The sequence below is a fragment of the Vicugna pacos genome, chromosome 3 (assembly GCF_048564905.1).
Source record: "Vicugna pacos chromosome 3, VicPac4, whole genome shotgun sequence".
In the NCBI taxonomy this organism is placed as follows: domain Eukaryota; kingdom Metazoa; phylum Chordata; class Mammalia; order Artiodactyla; family Camelidae; genus Vicugna; species Vicugna pacos.
In genome coordinates, this window is record NC_132989.1 from 93,620,948 (window position 1) to 93,640,593 (window position 19,646).

General features: G+C 34.3%; 1 protein-coding gene across 2 annotated transcripts in view; it reads left to right on the plus strand.

Moving 5' to 3' along the window:
- RICTOR (RPTOR independent companion of MTOR complex 2) overlaps window positions 1-16,878 on the plus strand; it is a 102,216-nt gene extending 85,338 nt beyond the window's left edge. For both annotated transcript variants that reach the window (XM_031676529.2, XM_031676532.2), the window contains 7 exons: window positions 2,376-2,553; window positions 3,337-3,421; window positions 4,192-4,425; window positions 10,299-10,454; window positions 10,779-10,902; window positions 12,121-12,259; window positions 12,382-16,878. In XM_031676529.2, coding sequence (XP_031532389.1) covers window positions 2,376-2,553; window positions 3,337-3,421; window positions 4,192-4,425; window positions 10,299-10,454; window positions 10,779-10,902; window positions 12,121-12,259; window positions 12,382-12,456 — 991 coding nt within the window. In that variant the 3' untranslated portion in view covers window positions 12,457-16,878. The remainder of the gene's footprint in view (window positions 1-2,375; window positions 2,554-3,336; window positions 3,422-4,191; window positions 4,426-10,298; window positions 10,455-10,778; window positions 10,903-12,120; window positions 12,260-12,381) is intronic.
- The last annotated feature ends 2,768 nt before the right edge of the window (window positions 16,879-19,646 follow it).

The window sequence follows — 19,646 nt, forward strand, 5'->3', positions numbered from 1 at the left end:
ACGGTTATAAGCCTCTACTGATAGGGACATTGTGACAGGAGAGGACAGCTGATAAAATTGGTAGCAAAGGAAGAAACTTTTATACTACTACAAAGTATTTGAAAACCCAGAGACCACAGCAGCCTAGTAGCATTCAGCCAGGGGCAGTAAGTAACATAGCACACCAAAGTAAGCTGTAAGAGTACCACCATCTTACACCTCAATACCGTAATCAAAGTGCTGTTAACTCTGAATCATCCAGTTAGGGTTATTCTATCTCATTGAAGCAGGCATTGATATATCTGAATTGGTAACAGCATAGATAAAAAGCTTTAGTGCTTAAATATTCATTAGAATAAACCAGAAAAGACAGCTACCCCAAATCACTATTTCCTAACCAATCTGTGTTCTTAGGATCTTATTTCCTGTATTCCCTGTTAGAACATGAGAAGGATATTTGGAAATTTTACTCTTGGAATAAAATGCCAAGTTATTGGCATTTTAAGTGATTAATAGGTGTTTTTAATTTCTTGGGAAGAAAAAAAATAAAAACAAGAAAAAGAAGAGAAACAGGAACAGCTATACAGAGAGGAGGAAGACTTAACAAAAACTATGTTCATCAAATCTTTCACTTACTCTTCAAATAGTATTTAATACTTACTGGGTACCAGGTTCCATAGAGGAGAAAATTGTGTTGGCATTAGTCTTCCTGTTCCCACTTCTAGCCTTTGGTTAGTTCAGATAAAAGGGGAATGATGGAAGATAACTAAAAATTTACTTTAAAATAATAGTTTGGAATCTAAGCTGAGAAGATTTATTATTAATTTATTTTTGGTTTTCTTATAAAATTAGAAGAATGATTGAACTGATACCTGTGATATAATGGTTAGCATGATTCAATAGTCATAAAACCGTATCTTCTGAGATACTTCTTTGGGGCATAGTAGAAACAACACTGAAGTAGGATGCCTTAATCTTGAATTCTAATCCTGGCATTGAGTGAAGGAACTTGGAAAAAGTTCCATAAATTATGCTGTAACATCTCATCTACTTGGAATTCAGAAGTTTTGCAAGCCTCATTCATCCAGAACAAAGCCAGGCAAACCTTTCAATTGTTTATCATTATAAACCTATATGGTAAAGTTCATAAATTTTAGAATGTGCAGGCCTTAGTTGCCTCATTTAGTGGAGGTTGGACTATATCAGTGGTTTTAAATGCTTTTTTAAAATGTTGCTTTTTAAGTAGAGAAACCCCTTCTTCACAAAAACATTTCTGTAGAAACCCAATATGTAGAATATACAAAAATGGAACTACTCTAGTTGGAACACAGATGGGGAGGCAAGTAATCAAATAATTTCTTCCCCTTCACTCCAGTAGTCCTTAAAGAGTTTATGGAGTCAGAGAAGTATAGCAGAGTACAATTTAAAGGCAGCTGGCCTGTTTTATAAAATTTGTAAATTTCAATTATGAGTGGTTTTTAGGTGCAAATGAGTAGAAATGAGAAGTGGTTTTTGCTATGATAATTTTAGTAGCTACTAATGAAAGATTTATTTTGTGTGTTTTACAAAATAATTCTTTGTTTTAATATCAGGCTACATTATTACATTTTAAATGGCTTGAGTTTTCAAATAGCGATATGCATGTACTGTGAAACTTTGTATACTGACTTATATATACAAAGCAGGTATATAGTAAATATTTTAACGAGTCTGTTGCATGAGTAAGAATCTGTGTGAGAAGGTGTATCTTATGGAAATGTCAGTTTTTTCCATATTATGGAGTCACTGATAGGGAATGCATTGAGGAAGTATCAGTGCCTCATATAAAGCTATTGTAATATTTACATATGATACCATTTTTACTGTTTTGTGTCTGCTGTGTTAAAAAAATCTTATTTTGATAAACCATTAAAGCAGTTACCACGCAAAGAATAAGTGATTATTCTTATTTCTCATAGAAATATTATTAAATCTAGTTAGTAGATATGCCCTTGGTTGTATTTGATAGCAAATCTAGTAGTCGTAAGTGATTGTGAAGATAGTCTTTGGATAATACCTCTGACTTCTGAGGTCAGGTTTCTTTCTTTTTTCTTTTTTTTTTTTTAACATCTAGATATTGAAAGTTATCTTAATTGCTCACCTTTTCATTTTTACCTATGAGACCATAACAATTGCTTTTTGGTCAACAGTCAGCATTACTGATGACCTTTTATTTATCAATTTATAACAGATAAATATTTTCAAGTATTTATATGTTCTCAGTAAACAAGATGGCACTGTTTAGTACTTAACTAGCTTCTTCTCTTTTATGAAGTTTTGAAAATAAATTATAATTTCTTTATATGATTTATACTAGAAATCAAGGAACTAATGCAGTTTTTTAAATGGTATTATAGGTTTATGAAAGCTTTAAGTTACGCTTCGCTAGATAAAGAAGATTTGTTAAGTCCTATTAACCAAAATACCCTGCAGCGATCCTCCTCAGTGAGGTCCATGGTGTCCAGTGCAACATGCGGTAGCTCAGATGACTATATCGGCCTTGCTCTTCCAGTAGACATCAATGATATATTCCAGGTATCATAAATTCTGTGGTTTTCTTCTGAGGTGGTTTCCTGTTTTTTCATTTTATAACTGCTTACTAGTTATAATTTAAAGTGAATACTAATTTGGGGGAGAGGTGTTTTTTTTTAAGGCAGCTTTATTTAAAGAAACTTTGTGATAAGCATTATTTCGCCTTTCTCAACTATTCTGTACTCTTGTTTAGCATCTCCATGTCCCCAGAACATTATCCTTCCTTCTCTTCCAATGCTAAATCAGCATCTTGTTTGGTTTCTTTATCAGTATATTCTCACTAGAAACTCCTAGTTCCTAATCTTGCTTTTTAAAAAGTCACTTTGACTAATTCCTTGTTGATTTTTTAATTGTGATATAACTGACATATAACATTGTGTACATTTGAAATACGCAATGTATCCCTTGTTTTATTTAATCCTTGATCCTGTTTATCCCATACAGGGCAGCCACACATGCTAAAGTCATATAGGGGGTGCTAATCCCATTAAATACTCACAGATCTCTAGTTTATAGTACTGAAGAATACACATTTGCTCAGAAGTCTAAAGATAAGTTCTGAAATAATTATGTTAAAACCCATTTGAGTCACCAAGAATTGATAAGGACTTCAAGGGTTTTAGACTATTTTGTCAAGTTTTGATAATTTAACCTTCTTTAGTAATCTTTTGATTGTAGGTTCATGTGCTCTAGTAATTGTTTAAATTACATTTCATGTAATTTTGCCAATATTCATAAAGTAAACTTCTTTTTATAACAGGACTTACCATGACATATCTATTTTAGGTAAAGGATATCCCCTATTTTCAGACAAAAAACATACCTCCACATGATGATCGAGGTGCGAGAGTGTTTGCCCATGATGCAGGAGGTAATGCATGGGTTTGGTCTTGTCTTTACATGAAAAAGAAAATTCTTTTCCATAGGATGATAAAAATTCAAGTATACTTACTTTTGGGTCAACTTATAAATTATAGCAAAATAATTGAGTCAATTTAAAATTAAACCACAATATTTTTTTTGTGGAGGGACTTAAGGCAGTGTTTTTCCAATTAAATACCTAGCCTCTCAAAAAGACAAAAACCAGATCAATTGCTTCTGTTTTTTTTTTTTTTTTAAAGATACGTGAAAAATAATTTCACACTTAACTGTCATAGGTCTAAGAAACAGCTGCTTGGGGAAAGGGAGGGAGAAAAATGTTCTCACACGTTACATGATCTCTCTTTGGTGTGAGCTATAGTATTTTAATTAATATGTGCATATCAGTCCCAGGTTTAAAGCTTTATAATCTTGATTTTTTTTTTAACAAGGACCTCTTTAGACTCAGAATTACTACGTTATGCAAATATTGCAAATAATTGAAATGATGCCTTAGATGTATAATAATGATTTTTTATTTTGTTACTTAACACCTCATATTAAAATAATATAAACATCTGCTGATTTTAATTATTTTCCTAATCTAAAGCAAATTATCCTTTTTTTCTCCCCAGTTAAGGTTATATTTTGAGTCATAACAAGAGTTCTGGTTTTATTCCTTAATTTCCCTTCATTAAAATTTCATACAGTTTAAGACACTTTTAAAGAGGTGTCATTGATACTGTCTTCATCAGATTATGTTTTATATTTGCTTATACACAGGTCTTCCATCTGGCACTGGAGGTCTTGTGAAAAACTCTTTTCACTTGCTACGACAGCAGATGAGTCTTACGGAAATAATGAATTCAATCCATTCAGATGCTTCTCTGTTTTTAGAAAGTACAGAAGACACTGGACTGCAGGAACATACAGATGATAACTGCCTTTATTGTGTCTGTATTGAAATTCTGGGTTTCCAGCCCAGTAATCAACTAAGTGCAATATGTAGTCATTCAGGTGAGTGATTATGTTTTTCTGGATGAATCCACCTGAATTTGAATCTGCTCCAGTCACAAGTCATCTCCCAGCCCTGTTGATCATCCCTCTTACTCCATTCTCACTACCTCAGCCTTAGTCCAGCATCTCCCTACGGAAGTGTTAGTGTTTCAGTCTCCAGTTTTGGCGCCTTCCAGTTCATCTTTCATAGTACTGTCTGGTGACAGTTCTTTACTGGCTATTCATGTCCAGCACACGAGACTCTTTTTGTGATCTAAATATCTTTCCCACCATTCGCCTATCTTACTATTGACATACCATTATTGACTGACTGATGTTTTTAAACAGACTATGCTTTTTTCCATGATTCTAGGCATGAAAAATGTGTTTTCCTTTTTGTTCCTTCCTCTCCTCACAGACATGCGAGCTCAGCTCACACACAGACACACACAGTCTTATTTGGCAAGCGCACCCCATCCTCAGAGTCAGGAGTATTTTATTTCTATTGCCCTTTGTCTGTAAATCTCTTATGATAATTATTTCTTGGTTATTTTTCCCCTCCCACTCAGTAAGTTCCTTCAGGGGATGGTCTGTCATCCTTTTCATTTTTATTTTTCTAATACCTGGCTGCATACTACTTTATCCTCTAGGCACTCAGTATGTTTTCAGTAAGGGAGTAAATGATGCAGACCCAGATTCAGCTTTTTTATATGATTCAACAAGTGACATATATTAGCAATTATAAATTAGTATATATGTGTTTAAAGTATTACTATAGATACCTTTTCTTGGTGAATACCACTTAGCCATCCTCAGGAAAACCTAGTGAGAACCAAAGTTCTCTGGGCCATTCACCCAGATTTCTCCTTGGTGTTCTGATTCAGAGCTTCCCAACTGCTGGGTTGTGGCACAGTGATAAACCGTAGACAGGATATGGATTTGCTGGGATATTAACCCTTCAGTGGTTCCATGCCCCAGTAGGGCCTTGATTGACAAACCCTTGGACTAGGCGCTTCCCACTATGAACAGTCCTGTCCAGGGCCCCAGCAGGCTATAATTATTTTCATTTTCTTTGAGTGAGAGGTTTGAGCAGTACTGTTCTGATGTATTGTACACAGCAAAGAGGATGCTTTTTTTTTTTAAAGCAGATGTATTTTGAATCATTTTTCTATACATCATTTATGGTATTTTAGTTCTTCCAAGTTCTGTTTCTTCATTTACTTATTCAGCAAATACTTATGAAGCACTTACCATGGAGTTTTGCTGTACTGTTTTCTGTTTATTTATCAAACAAGAAATAGGGAAACCACTCTCCTAATTATTACCGAGTCACAGCACAGTCACAGCTAGTTCTAATCCATTTGTGGTCTGTAGCTGGACTAGTCATCTAGCAGAGTCTCATGAAGTTTGGGACGAGAGGAAGACTGGCTGCAGCTGGTGACGCTCTCGCATTGGCACAGCCATCAGAGCCCCTTGGCTTGTTATCTAGTGATAGGAAGTGTTAGACTGAGGAGCAGTGTGGGGGAGAATAACTCTTAATTGGGAAATGATTACTTTACTGCTGATACTCACCTTGGAGATGCGAAGGGAGGGAGGCTAATTGTTAAAAAGTCACTGAACCTTTACTCATTCATGCATTCAACACATTTATTATGCCACTGCTGTAGGTCAGGCATTCGCTAAACTATGTGCTCGATAAACAGTTGTGAGAGAAAAAAATAAAAAGACACCATCTGAGCTCTAGACCAGCGGGGAAGGAAATGGATTGATCAATCACTCGAACAGTTGATACACAAATATAATATGACATTTGTAACAGGTGCCATCAAGGGTAGGCACATCATATTAGCAAAGAAATATAACCAGGTAGGCAGATAGAAGAAGAGACATCTGAAGAAGTTGCTATGAGCTGTGGTTGAACGAATGAATAGAAGCTAACTAAGTGAAGACAGGAGTATAGAGAATTTTGAGACAGAGGAAGCAGCATGAGCAAAGGTCTTCTCTCATGGGAGCAAGCATGAGAAGTAGAAGAGATTGAAAAGACCTGTGTGAATAGAGCTCAAAAAGCAAGGGGGAAGAAGATACAGGATCAGCCTAGAAAGATAATAGAGACCAGGCCCTGCAGGGCCCTTCCCACCCAAGTGTGGTCAGTGAGTCGGCAGCATCAGCATCACCTGAGAGCTTCTTAGAAACACAGAATCTCAAACTCTGCCCTGCACACAGATTCAGAATCTGCATTTTAACCTGGTTAAATAACCCAGGTTATTCAGGTATGCAGTGATGTTTGAGAAGCACTTCTATTGGCCATAGTCAGGATTTTGTGTATCAGTAAGGAGACATCCAGTTATGGCAGATAACTAAAATTAGTCCCTCTGCTATTTTAATGATCATTTTAAAGGGACATCAGGACTTGAACACGAGGCTGTCCATTCTCTAAAAACTTTCAGTCTGCTGTGTTGGTAGCGGTAGTTGTTCAAAAAATGTTAAAGCCCAGAGGAGAGGCTATAAGAATATTTCCTAACATTTTATTCTGTGTCTACCACCTTCACAGATTAGCTTATGCATTGTACACTTTAGTGTGCAAGGCGACATGCTGGCCTTTCAAAACTTAGTATTATATGTTTCTTTTGGGTCCGCTTTATATATTTCACCACATTTGCCCTAGTGTAGCTAACCGAGAGTGGGAAACCTAAGTGTTTTAGTCCATCTGTGAAAAAAAGAGCATTAGAAAAAAAAAAAATTAGCCAACTATAAAGGCTAATGGTAAGAAGATCAGTTTGAATGTCTAGGTTATTAAATTGATGATTGTGATGGCTAGGTAGAAACTGCACTGGAGAGAGGAGGGCCCTAGAGAGAGAGTAATGGTTTCATCAAAATCTATACCAAAGATCAGTGGTATGCAGATGAGGGTGTAAGGGGAACGATGAGGTGGTGCCCCACCTATCTGGCCTTGCCCAGGTATGAAGTAGGAGTTGGAGTTGGAGGAAGCTAGGAAATGCTAGGACTCCAAGAAACACTAAAAACCACTGGTGTAAACATAGTGCAGTGAGTTTTGGTGTCAAGAAGACTTAAGCTCGAAGTCAAACTTTTTCCATCTTATTAGTTCTTTGATCTTGGGCAATGCACTGAGTTTTGCCAAGCTTTACTTTTTTATTTTTTCTGAAATCTCTAAATGGGAATAATTATACCTACCTTATAGTGTGGTTTTGGTATTTAGTAACATTAAGATAAGGTTGCATTCAGTGAGCTCTGTAAATGGTAACGCACACTAAATTGTTTATGTTAGAAATGCTGTGCTCTCATAAATTCTGATGGTTCGGTTATAGTTACCTTACTGTGCTCCTGAGGAACAAACACCTCCTGCTCACTTCGTTTTACTTCCCTGCTGCCCAGGAGAATTGGTTATCAGGTGGGCACATATATCAGCAATAGAACTTTCCTCATGGAAATTCTTTATGTTTTTAATAAATAATTGTTTCAGCATTTCCCATAATCTGTTTGGGAACTTGACTACTTTCTGGTAGGAAAAATTTAGCTTATGATTTTTCTGAATTAACCCATATGAATTTATATGTATATTATTCTTTGCTTAGAGCTTTTTGTTTTTCCCTACATAGAGTACTTGGAGCCAGCCTTATGCTCAGATACAGGGAGTAAAGAAGGTATTCGGTCTCTTAGGGTCTGGTCTGTCCTGTGCTTCATGTCTACATTTTTAATTAATAGATAAAGCTGAGCTAGAAAATTATTAATGAAAAAGAGAGGAAACAATGAAAGCAAACAACTACAGTTAAGCTAGACATGACATAGATAAAGTGATTCAGTTAATGGACATAATGCTTCATCCAAACTAAAAATAATCTTGAAATAAAATGTTTTGAGTAAAAGTGTGTCTTCTCTCTTAAAGAGAAAGGAAATAAAGGTCCCTAAAGGTAAGTACCATCAACCCAGTATGCACGGTTTTGCCTTCAGTGGACTCATAGACATTGTCTTCCACACATAAGAACAAGTAGGCTAACTCGCTGTTCCTTTCCCAGTTTCAGGAATTTTTGGTTCTCCTTATCCTGCAGGTTTATAGATAGTGCCTGTATTCTGTCCACATGTTCTCTGAAGTTTCTATTTAGTACATGTAATGATTTCATTAAAAAAGTTTATTTGTACGGTTAAGCATGTTTCACACACAAAAAATACCCCATGTAGCAAAAGCCTTCTGTTGTCACTATAGCTAGGGTGATGTTTCACATCTCCAAATGGGCTAAACTAATTTTTCTGGAACCTAGCTTAGCTAGAGGAATGGGTTTTTTTTTTGTTTGTTTTTTGTTTTAATGAGAATGAATGATATGCTTAGAAATGAGATATGATTCTGAAAGGTTGGAAATTTGGGGGTTTGTCGCTGGTTAAAGGTGAGGCTGAAATGGATTAGATTATAACTTTTTAGAAACATTGAAGAAAGTGTGATTTTCTTACTGTTCTTTGGGCTGGAATATTTTGTCATTTTACTCCCTGGGAAGCTCATCAGTTGTGTCTAAAATAACATTCATCTCGTACCTGGTTATTCAGCATTACTGGTTCTTAAGTACATCTTTAGTTCTCTCAAATCTTTTGGCAGTAGTTTTATTTTTAAAATCAGTGTAGGGGTTGTATAGCTCAGTGTGGTAAAGCACGTGCTTAGTATGCAGGAGGTCTTGGGTTCAATCCCCAGTACTTCAATTAAAAAATTTTTTAAAAAATAAATTCAATGTATAATTTAAGTAATGTATGTTACTTTTAAATGCCTGACCAGATGCATGATTTCTTGAATCTTAAAACTATGCTAAACTGATAGATCTTCTTTTCCGAGGAACCAAGGTATATTCTGCCTAGATTATGTAAAATAGTAGTCTTAGAAAGTGCTTAAAGGTAAGATTGAGGTGGTGGTATCTATTTTGTGGAAGACAGCATAGGGAGAGGTAGTATGTGTTGACATTGGTGTAGTTTCCTGGACTTTTAAAGATAAGCTTTTGAAAGCTTTTTTTTTTTCTTCTTTTTTTCTTTTCCTTTCCTTTCCTTTTTTTTTTTTTTTTAAATACTCTTGACAGTGTGTTGTAGTGAAAAGAGTACTGGACTGGCTGTCAAGAGGTCTTACCTTCTGGCTGAATGTGTCTCCTATCTCTGAACCTTATTTCTTAGTGTACTAAGGTTGTATGATTTTCTACATTGCCCAGTGTTACTTCCTAAAAGGATAACCAAAGACTTCCTGATTTCCATTTGCTTTGATCACTTAGTTTAAGTGCTCAGGAAAAATTTAAATTAAGAAATATCGATGTCATTTTAGCGGCACTGGGATGTTTGGTTGACCTCAAAATCCCACTTAGGGGTACCTTAGCAATGCATGGATAGTAAATTTAACTCTAAGGAAAGAACTGATAAGCCCAGGGAATATGATTCTTATGCTGATAATTATTAAGTGGGGGGAACAGCAAGTCATAGAATAATAGGTACAATATAATTCCACTTATACACCCAAAGAGCAAGAAAGAGAAATTTAAAATAGCAAAATATCTGAATTTTTATATGTATATAAATGAGGAGGGTATTTAGTTTGGGGGTGGGAGGACTGGGAGAGGGGGTAGGTAAGGTATCTTCCCTTTTTATTCTGTGTACATCTTTACTTCTTTAAATAAACATACTATTTTTGTAATTTAGAAAAATAAAATCTAATGTATAAATGTCTTTGGAATTTAACAGGCTTCACTATCTGGGCAGTCTGAATTTCCTTTGAAAGTCTGTATCATGGGAAGTAATTATTAAAAGCTGGAAAGAAATGACAAGGAATCATCTCTTCTGTAGTATACAGTGCAAGCATAGGAATTAAGCCATTGTGATACTTTAATTGGGTTAATTAATTTTTCCTTCAGACCTTCAAGACATTCCATATTCTGATTGGTGTGAGCAGACTATCCATAATCCTTTAGAAGTAGTTCCCTCTAAATTTTCGGGCATTTCTGGATGCAGTGATGGAGTGTCTCAGGAGGGCTCAGCCAGCAGCACCAAAAGCACAGAATTGCTACTAGGTAGGTTTTCAAATTCAAATCCAAGCATTGTTAAAACTGTACTTAATTTTGTTGTTGTTGGTAAGTAATGTTATTGTCTCAAAACTACGGCAAGTCAGTTTTAGTGAGGTGTATATAGCCAACTGTTGCCCCTGTATCAGCTGCTGATACGTTCCCTCTTAACTGCTGGATTTCATTGGAAAGAATTTTGCTCCCCAAATGGTTGACGGGTCATGTGCAGTTTATCTCAGTTCTGTATCTTTAGGTGAAGTTTAAAAACAGATTTCATGAGTTACAGTCATTTTCTATTGTGATATAGATCAAATATTTTAATCTTCTTTTCAGGTGTTAAAACAATTCCAGATGATACACCAATGTGCCGTATACTCCTTCGCAAAGAAGTTCTGAGATTAGTCATTAATTTGAGTAGTTCAGTTTCAACTAAATGTCATGAAACTGGGCTTTTAACGTAAGTAAACTATGAGCACAAGTATTCTTTGTTCTGCTTTTTACGGTGAAAAAGATAACATGAAATACTTGAAGTTAGACTAATTAGCTTACTCAGCAGTTCACAACTGCAGGCGTATCTGAGCGAGGCTAGATTTTCTTCATATACTTCAACCAAACTAACATATGGTAACAGATGGAATACAGAAGCAGGTATGTGAATACAGCTGTCTTCTGTTAAACCAGACTTTAGAAGAGATCTGTAAAAATGTAAAACAGTACTACTATTCTCACTTTTTTAGTTTTGGAAAATATACTTATTATTTGTTACGTACATTTGCTAACTTGTAATGAGTTAATTTTTTAAATGAATTAATATTCTGAAATTTTCTTAATTTTAATTTCTTTTTGGTAATTATTGATGGCTATGGCCCACACAAATAAGATTTTGGGGGTTCTCAATAACTTCTAAGAAGGTAGGGGAATCCTAAGACCCTAAAGTTTGAGAAGAGCTGGCCTACATAAAATAAGTGATATTTTCTTGGTTTAATTTTTCCCTATTTTTTTTTCTTTTCTGTGAATTAAAGTTGCAGAATTTTTATTGCTTTTCTAAATCACAGCAACATGATAAAATTCAGGCAATCTTCAACATCTTTGATATTTAAAGCAGTGATCCTCAAAAGAAATACACCTCAGGGTTTCCTGAAGGGCTTTAAAAAAAAGTAGTACAACAGATGCCAGGGTTTCATTGCAGACTTCCTGGCCCAAAGCTGTAAGTTTAATGGGTCCTTAACCTCTGTATTACCCATCCCCTTTGCTGTCCTAGCTAAAAGCTGTTTAAAGGTTGAAATATATAAAAAGATTAGCCCAGTGAAGAATATTAATAATTTTGGTCTAACTTTAAATACTTATTTCTATTTAAAAACTTAGTTTTGAAAATATTTGAGTTATCCTAGGCCGATAAATAAATTTTGCAATTTCTTATAGCAATGAAAAAGAATATTTCTAACTTTCCAAGTATTTGGATTTTTTCATTTGAAGAGATAACCCAAAATTTAAAATAACTAATTTACATGTAGGGTAGGAATATTTACTACTTTATATATTTATGCCAGCACATCAAATATGTCATTTAATCAATATCCGGAGGAAAAAAATTTTAAAAGTGATATTTTGAAAGAAAAATAGATAAGTCATTATTACAGTTTTTATCATATCATAGTCTTCTTTTTCATTTTAGAATTAAGGAGAAGTATCCTCAAACATTTGATGACATATGCCTTTACTCCGAGGTTTCCCATTTGCTATCACACTGCACATTTAGACTTCCATGTCGGAGGTTCATACAAGAATTATTTCAAGATGTACAGTTTTTACAAGTAAGTAGGACTTGTATTTATGAAATCGATCTTTCCAAAATAATTCTGTTTGAATTAAGTTAAAAGAGACATATCCGTTGATACACTAGAATGTCATTAACAGTTTACCACTTCTTTCCTAGATGCATGAAGAAGCAGAGGCTGTCCTGGCAACACCACCAAAGCAACCTATAGTTGATACATCTGCTGAGTCCTGACCTCATATTTATGATGTACATAGATGTATATGATATATAGTCATATTTGTGGACTTTTAAAAGCCTCAGAAAATGCCGGCTGACTGGGCAGCAAAGACAGGAATATCTTCTGTACACTGTTCCAGCAATTACTGGTACATGAACAGTTGGAACTGCGGACTTCCCTAACCAAAACAACTTCCTCTCTCCCCTAGCTGAGCCCTTTTCAGGGTTCATTGTTCATTACCACAATTTTAAGAGTTTTAGTTACCATTGTATGCAAGAGCCAAGCACTGAATACCTACATAGGTTTTCTATTTTTTCATTTTAAGAGCATAACAACAGTGGAACGATAATGGGATATGCAGAAGCACCCTTCACACAGTTATTTCTGAGTTCTTTTTTTAGGGTAAATGTAAAGATGCCTTGTTTGTTAGCTAATTTGTGGAAACCAGGAATCAGTGTCTGTGAGACGGCACCCTGTTCCCACAGTAGAGTGTGCTATAACTGCTGGTATTAGAGGGGGATCTTCGGCCCTTCCACTCTTTTCTTAATGTTTGTAACACTACTTCAGAGGTTTGTAACCTCAAAGTGAAAGAAGAGCCTCAACAACCCGGGACTTGTAAGTTATTTTTATGTTACTAGACTTGCATAAAATTTCTTATTTGTTTTCCATCTCTTCAGTTTTGTTGCAGTGTGTTATTACAGGCTGTTTGAACCGATTAAGGTTTTTCACTACAGTTCCTGATTAAAACCAGAAAATTATTTCATATCAGTATTTCCCATTTATAGAATGCAGATATTTTCAGTGGATTTCCATTTTCATTAACTTCCTCTATCACCATTTTAAACAGGAACTTGAGCAAGCACTATTAACTTAGGCCTAAAGCAAAAGAAAGCATTAAATAATACCTTGGATCTCTAGAGAAAAAGGTATATTTGCTTACATTTTACACATTCCATGGAAAAAGAAGAGCCATAGTTCCTTTTGAGAAAATCATTAATGAAACTTATTATGATTAAAAATTGTAGTGAAAAGCCTTAAGTACCAAATTTTAAAGCAGCAGTAATTTAACTTTTATATCAGTGTTCTTGTTTTGCACAAACTAAATGCAGTGATAGGTGAGTTTATGAGTACAGTAAATTGCCTTTATCATGTTTGTGAAGTTGTTAAGTTGATGAGGGCAAGATTTTGTTTATTTGTGTGTTTAATTTGTATATGTCTAAAGATATTTGGAAATCTTTACAGGAATTAAACATATATGCAAATTTGTATATAAAAAAGCATGGCCATCATCATCAGAATGCTTGTAAATGAAAGGATTATCTTTTTTGAGGTCTATATACAAGTAGAAAAAAAATCCAGCTGGACTGATTAGGACCCTTATGAAATTCATTTGTTTATACCATTTTACAGTTATACATCAGCCTTTGACACAGTCATAGTGCATTGATTAATACTTTCCCAAATTACAGATCCTTTTTATAACGGGCTTGTTCTTTGAGATCTCTGTAAAGAACCCTGTGAACTAGAAAATGTAACTCACAGAGAGAGATATATATATTTTTTAATTTACTGGCACTGAAAGTTCCAATTGGGATGAAGCATTTCATCTCACTTCATAACACCTCTTTGACTGCACTTCAGTGAATTGTTCTCATGTGCACTGTGTAGCAACTTACATTAGAACAAAGCAGATAAGGGCTGTAAGCTGCTGCTTATGTTAAAAAATGGTTCTTTAGATTTTCTTTCATAAAATTCAATTGAAGATAAAATAAATGCTGTTTTCTTTTTAACTTTAATTTATCACTGAACCCATGTGTTTATTTAAATGTCAACAGTACTTCTAAGAACGTTGCCTGTCACCTTGGTCTTTGGTCTCGGATGATTATATACTGCCTTCCAGAGAACCAAATGTCAGAGATACTAGACCAAATAGTGGTTAAAAACTCCAAAGGAGGTAATGTAGTAATCTTTTTAATAATGGGATTAACATATTTTAGACATTCATTTTAAACACTACCTCAGTTAATATAGAGTGTAAAATCTGTGGTTTAATCCCTCAAAAGTTAACTAATTCTTTTTTGTTACACACACACATGCAACCATCCCCATCCCTGACCCCCACCTCACTCATCCATTCTGAAATGAAGTCTTCATTACTATTAGCCTGAACAGTTTTGGGGTTTTTTCATTATTATTTTGAAAGACATGTATGTATATATCATAATATTTGCCTGTAGCACTTAGTTTGGGGAGACACTCAGAGCTTTGTGGTTCGCAGTAATCTAAGAAAAAAGATGTCTATACTTAAATGTATAGTGCTATTTGATTTATCCATGTTTTACTGACAGGTCTAATATGTTTTCTTTAAGTACTTATTTGTATAAAAGTAGACTTTTACAATGAAAAATGTTCACATGCAGTGCCAAGTGATAAACTTAGGTGTTTAAAAATATTAAATTATAGCAGAAAAGTTAGGAATGTCTTCAGTGGTAATAGAAATAATTGAGAAAAGCATCTATAAATAATATTACCAGACTATAAAATACCAAAATAATGTCAATACTGTAGTTTTTCAGGATTTTAGAATTAATCTTAGTCCATATATAAATTTGTACTACTGGTAATTATTGAACAATTTGGAAGAATTTGGGGAGTTGTGCTGGTTGTAAACTGTGAATTTCTAATTGTAAAGTGAATTGTCATTTCTAATTGAATTTTTTTCAAGAACTGACTTCAACTTCACATACTAAGTAAATACTGATAAATAAGGAAATTAGAAATTAGCATTCATAATTAAATATGATCTAAAATTCCTTATACTTTTATTTCCTGTTTATGCTTAGATAGAGTTGAGAGGGGAAAGAAGTCTTTTCTCCCTAATAAAAATTTTTCTAATAAAGATTGGTAGCATAAGGACATTCTGTGAGACAGTGACATTAAAAGAGGCTCTTTGGAGACATATACTTTATTATACTAGTTGCTCTAACATTATGTGTTCAAGTCCTTTTGGAATGGTGTGGCTTTAATAGTTTTCAGCTCTTATATCTAGAGCTTGAGGTAATTAAAGCTGAGTTTTTCAGGGCATATTACAATGGCAGAGTGTTCAACAGTGAGGTGTGAATACTTCCTTAATTTGTCTACTGCTATTTATATAAAAACATTTTTCATTCCATTCAGAGGATGCCTTTTATCCCCACATTAAAGCACAGATCATTAAGCAATAAAAATCAATCAAATTGTTACCCAAATTATAATTGCAATTATTTTTGCATGGTAAGAGTGAGGTGCTAATTTTGTGTGAGATGATCTTTGTAAACTACCTTGGGAAAGGTCCTTTGGAAGTAAGGTTTTCCCTTTTTGTCCTATGCTTCCAGTTTTGTCTCAAATTCACAATCCATGAAACATGGGGAAAAAAAGAAACAGTAGAATTAACTGAGAGTTTTATGAGAAGAGCTGTTGGAATAAAAGGACATCTCAGATTTTCCAGACTGTGAGTTAGGAAAGGTCTCCCTTGTCTCCCCATTCAGGAAATACATTATTACCAACTTCATTTCAAGAGTATCACTACAGTGAGAGTTTGATTATGAAAGCAGACCAGTGAGGTTAATAGCGATATTTGTCAGACAGTATTGAAGTCTGTGAGAATCTTTCTAGGAGCATTCATGTTTTCTTTTAGTTCTAGGTTCCCAGGGTAGTTTTCATTCATAGTAGGTTTATATGACTCACACAGAATGTGGATTTTCCCCCCTTTAGAGTATTTTTGTAATGTAGGCGGATAGCTATGCCACAGCATGCATAAATTGCACATTTTGTTTGACTTTCTTTATAAAATATTTAATTTGAAAAATATAATTTATGCCAAAAAAGTATACCTTGTAACTTTGCCACTAAATAGGTTAATTTAGCACAAAATGCAAAGTCTTGGGGCAGAGCAGGGAGAGGTAAAAAATTTCATAGATAATAGTTGAAAAATACTCCATTATTGGCCTGTCAGAAACCCTAAAGCTGCATTGTAAAACAAATGGTGTAAATTAGTTTTGGAAAGTGGTAAGGGATTGTGAAAAAAAAAAAAATCTCAGACTTAATGCTCCCTGACCACTTAATTTTCTTTTTTATTTAGTAATACGCTGCTACATATTTGGAGGTTCTGGTGTTTGTAGGTCACTGAACAGACATTGAAATCTGATTTATATTGTATAACTGTAACATAGAAAGAAAAAGTATTTATATATTTTCCGTAAGAATATTTCATTGAGTTGTGTATAATTTAAATAAGGTTTGTCCCCTAATGGTTTTGCTCACCTTGATTTTTTTTTTCGTGGTTTTCTTGTTTTTGTATAATGTGTACAGTTTATGTCAAGGGCATTAAAAGCCTCCTGAAGCATAATCTTATCAAAGGGATACATTCTTAATAAAATGTACTTAAAATTCTTAAACTTGTATTGTTATATTTGAAATTTTAAAACTATCAGTGTTGCTTTGAATTATGTAGCACTGAGGCTGCTTCGTGCAACTCCTAGTAAAAGTGACTTAGGTACCACAGAGAAAAGTCTGGCTCAGTAACACATTAGTGGCTTTTTCCAAATATTTTAAAAGAGCTGTTTGTACTTTCTAAACACTCTTCATAGTCTAATCAAATAAATATCTTTACAGTTATTTTTTAACCTCAAATCATTGTAAAGGGTTTGAAAAAAATTGATCTTTATTTATACAGTTCTATTTTTGCTATTAGTTGCTTAATATACAAAATAAGTGATGATGGTTATGATAGTGACTTTTCTAAGATATGATTTCTCATGCAGAAACTGGGCCTGCATCAGATAGGATAACCTTCAGCCACCTAATGACAAGGAGAATTACCAAGCCTGGAGGATAAAATTCAGTGTCTGAGCTAGGGTTTGTTATAGTTGACTAAATGTAATAAAATGTATTCAGAAATAGATTTGTTTTCTATAGTTTGTTTTTTAAGCATATTTATGTGTATCACTTTCATATTTCCTTCCATTGTATATCTCTCTACATAGGTATGTTTTTCAACAAAAATAATTGGCCCCAAATAAACTAAAAAGAGGATTTAATCATCATCAAATAGCTCATTTTTGAAAAAATGTGACAATAGTGCTGAACTGCAGAATGCTTGTTTTATAAAAACTCTAGTATATAAAGATAAAAATAAAGTACTGTCTTAGTCCATTAGGCTGCTATAGCGAAATACCACAGACTGCGTAGTTTATAAACAATAGAAATGTATTTCTCACAGCTTTGTAAGCTGGAAGTCTGAGGTCAGGCCACAAACTTCTTGTGTCTTGTGTCTTGTGTCTTCACGTGGCACAAGGGACTAGGAAACTGTGGTGTCTCTTAGAAGAGTATTAATCACATTCTTAAGAGTTCTAGCCTTGTGACCTAATAACCTCCCAAACACACCTCATCTTTGGGTGTTTGGATTTCAACATAGGAATTTGGGGGAGTTGCTCATTCAGAGCATAGCAACTAATTTTACATTGATTTCAAAACAGGAAACCAAAATGTACTAAAACTTCGTTGCTTTAAGGCTTGTCTTAGAGGACTAAGTCAGCTACATTTGCCTAGTCCTTTAAATTGAATATATTTAGTTACTGTGTTGTAACTATTTTAACTGCTAATTCTGAAGACTTCCTATCTTCTCTTGTATCTCTTCAAGGGTTTTAAAAGTCCTACTTTACGCAAAATGTTTCGTATGTTTTGTAAATTCTTTGAGATGAAAGCCAACTCATCTTTCTGCAGAGACCTTAGAAGAAATATTAGATGTCAAATTCAACCTGATTTTCTTTTTTAAAATTTTATTGTTTATTGAAGTGTAGGTGATTTACAATGTTAGTTTCAGGTGTACAGCAAAGTGATTCAGTTATACACATACATACATATTTTTCAGATTCTTTTCCATTATATGTTATTGTAAGAAAATGAATATAGTTCCCTGTGCTATGCAGTAGGCCCTTATTGTTTATCTATTTTATAAATAGAAGGTGTATCTGTTAACCCCAAACTCCTAATTTATCCCTCCCCCACTATTTCCCCTTTGGTAACTATAGTTTGTCGTCTGTGTCTGTGAGTCTCTTATTTTTGGTTTGTAAATAAAATTTGTCTTTTTTTTAGATTCCAAATATAAGTGATGTTATATAATATTTGTCTTTCTGTCTGACTTCACTTAGTATGATAATATCTAGGTCCACCCACATTTCTGCAAATGGCATTATTCCATTCTTTTGTATGGCTAAGTAATATTCCATTGTGTGTGTGTGTGTGTATATATATATATATATAAATATGTGTGTGTGTGTTTGTGTATACATATCTATGCCATATCTTCTTTATCCATTCATCTGTTAGTGGACATTTAGATTGTTTCCATGTCTTGGCTGTTGTAAATAGTGCTGCTATGAACACTGAGGTGCATGTGTCTTTTCGAATTACAGTTTTCTCCAGATAAATGCCCAGGAGCGGGATTGGTGGATCATACGGTAAGTCTATTTTTAGTTTTTTAAGGAACCTCCATACTGTCCTCCATAGTGATTGCACTAATTTACATCCCCACCAACAGTGTAGGAGGGTTCCTTTTTCTCCACACCCTCTCCAGCATATGTTATTTTTAGACTTTTTGATGATGGCCATTCTGACTGGTGTGAGGTGATACCTCATAGTTTTTATTTGTATTTCTCTAATAATTATCAAAATTGAGCATCTTTTCATGTGCCTGTTGGCCATCTGGATGTCTTCTTTGGAGAAATGCCTATTAGGTCTTATGCCCATTTTTGATTGGGTTGTTTGTTTTTTTGATATTAAGCTGTATGAGTTGTTTGTATAGTTTGGAAGTTAGTCCCTTATTATTCAAGTCATTTGCAAATATTTTCTCCCATTCAGTAGGTTGTCTTTTTGTTTTGTTTACGGTTTCATTTGCTGTGCAAAAGTTTTTAAGTTTGATTAGGTCCCATCTGTTTATTTTTGCTTTTATTTCCATTACTCTAGGAGCTGGTTCGAAAAAAATACTGCTGCAATTTATGTGCAAGAGTGTTCTGCCTGTTTTCTTCTAGGAGTTCTGTAGTATCTGGTCTTACATTTAGGCATGTAACCCATTTTGAGTTTATTTTTGTGTATGTGTTAGAGAATGCTCTCATTTCATTCTTTCACATGTAGCTGTCCAGTTTTCTCAGCACCACTTATTGAA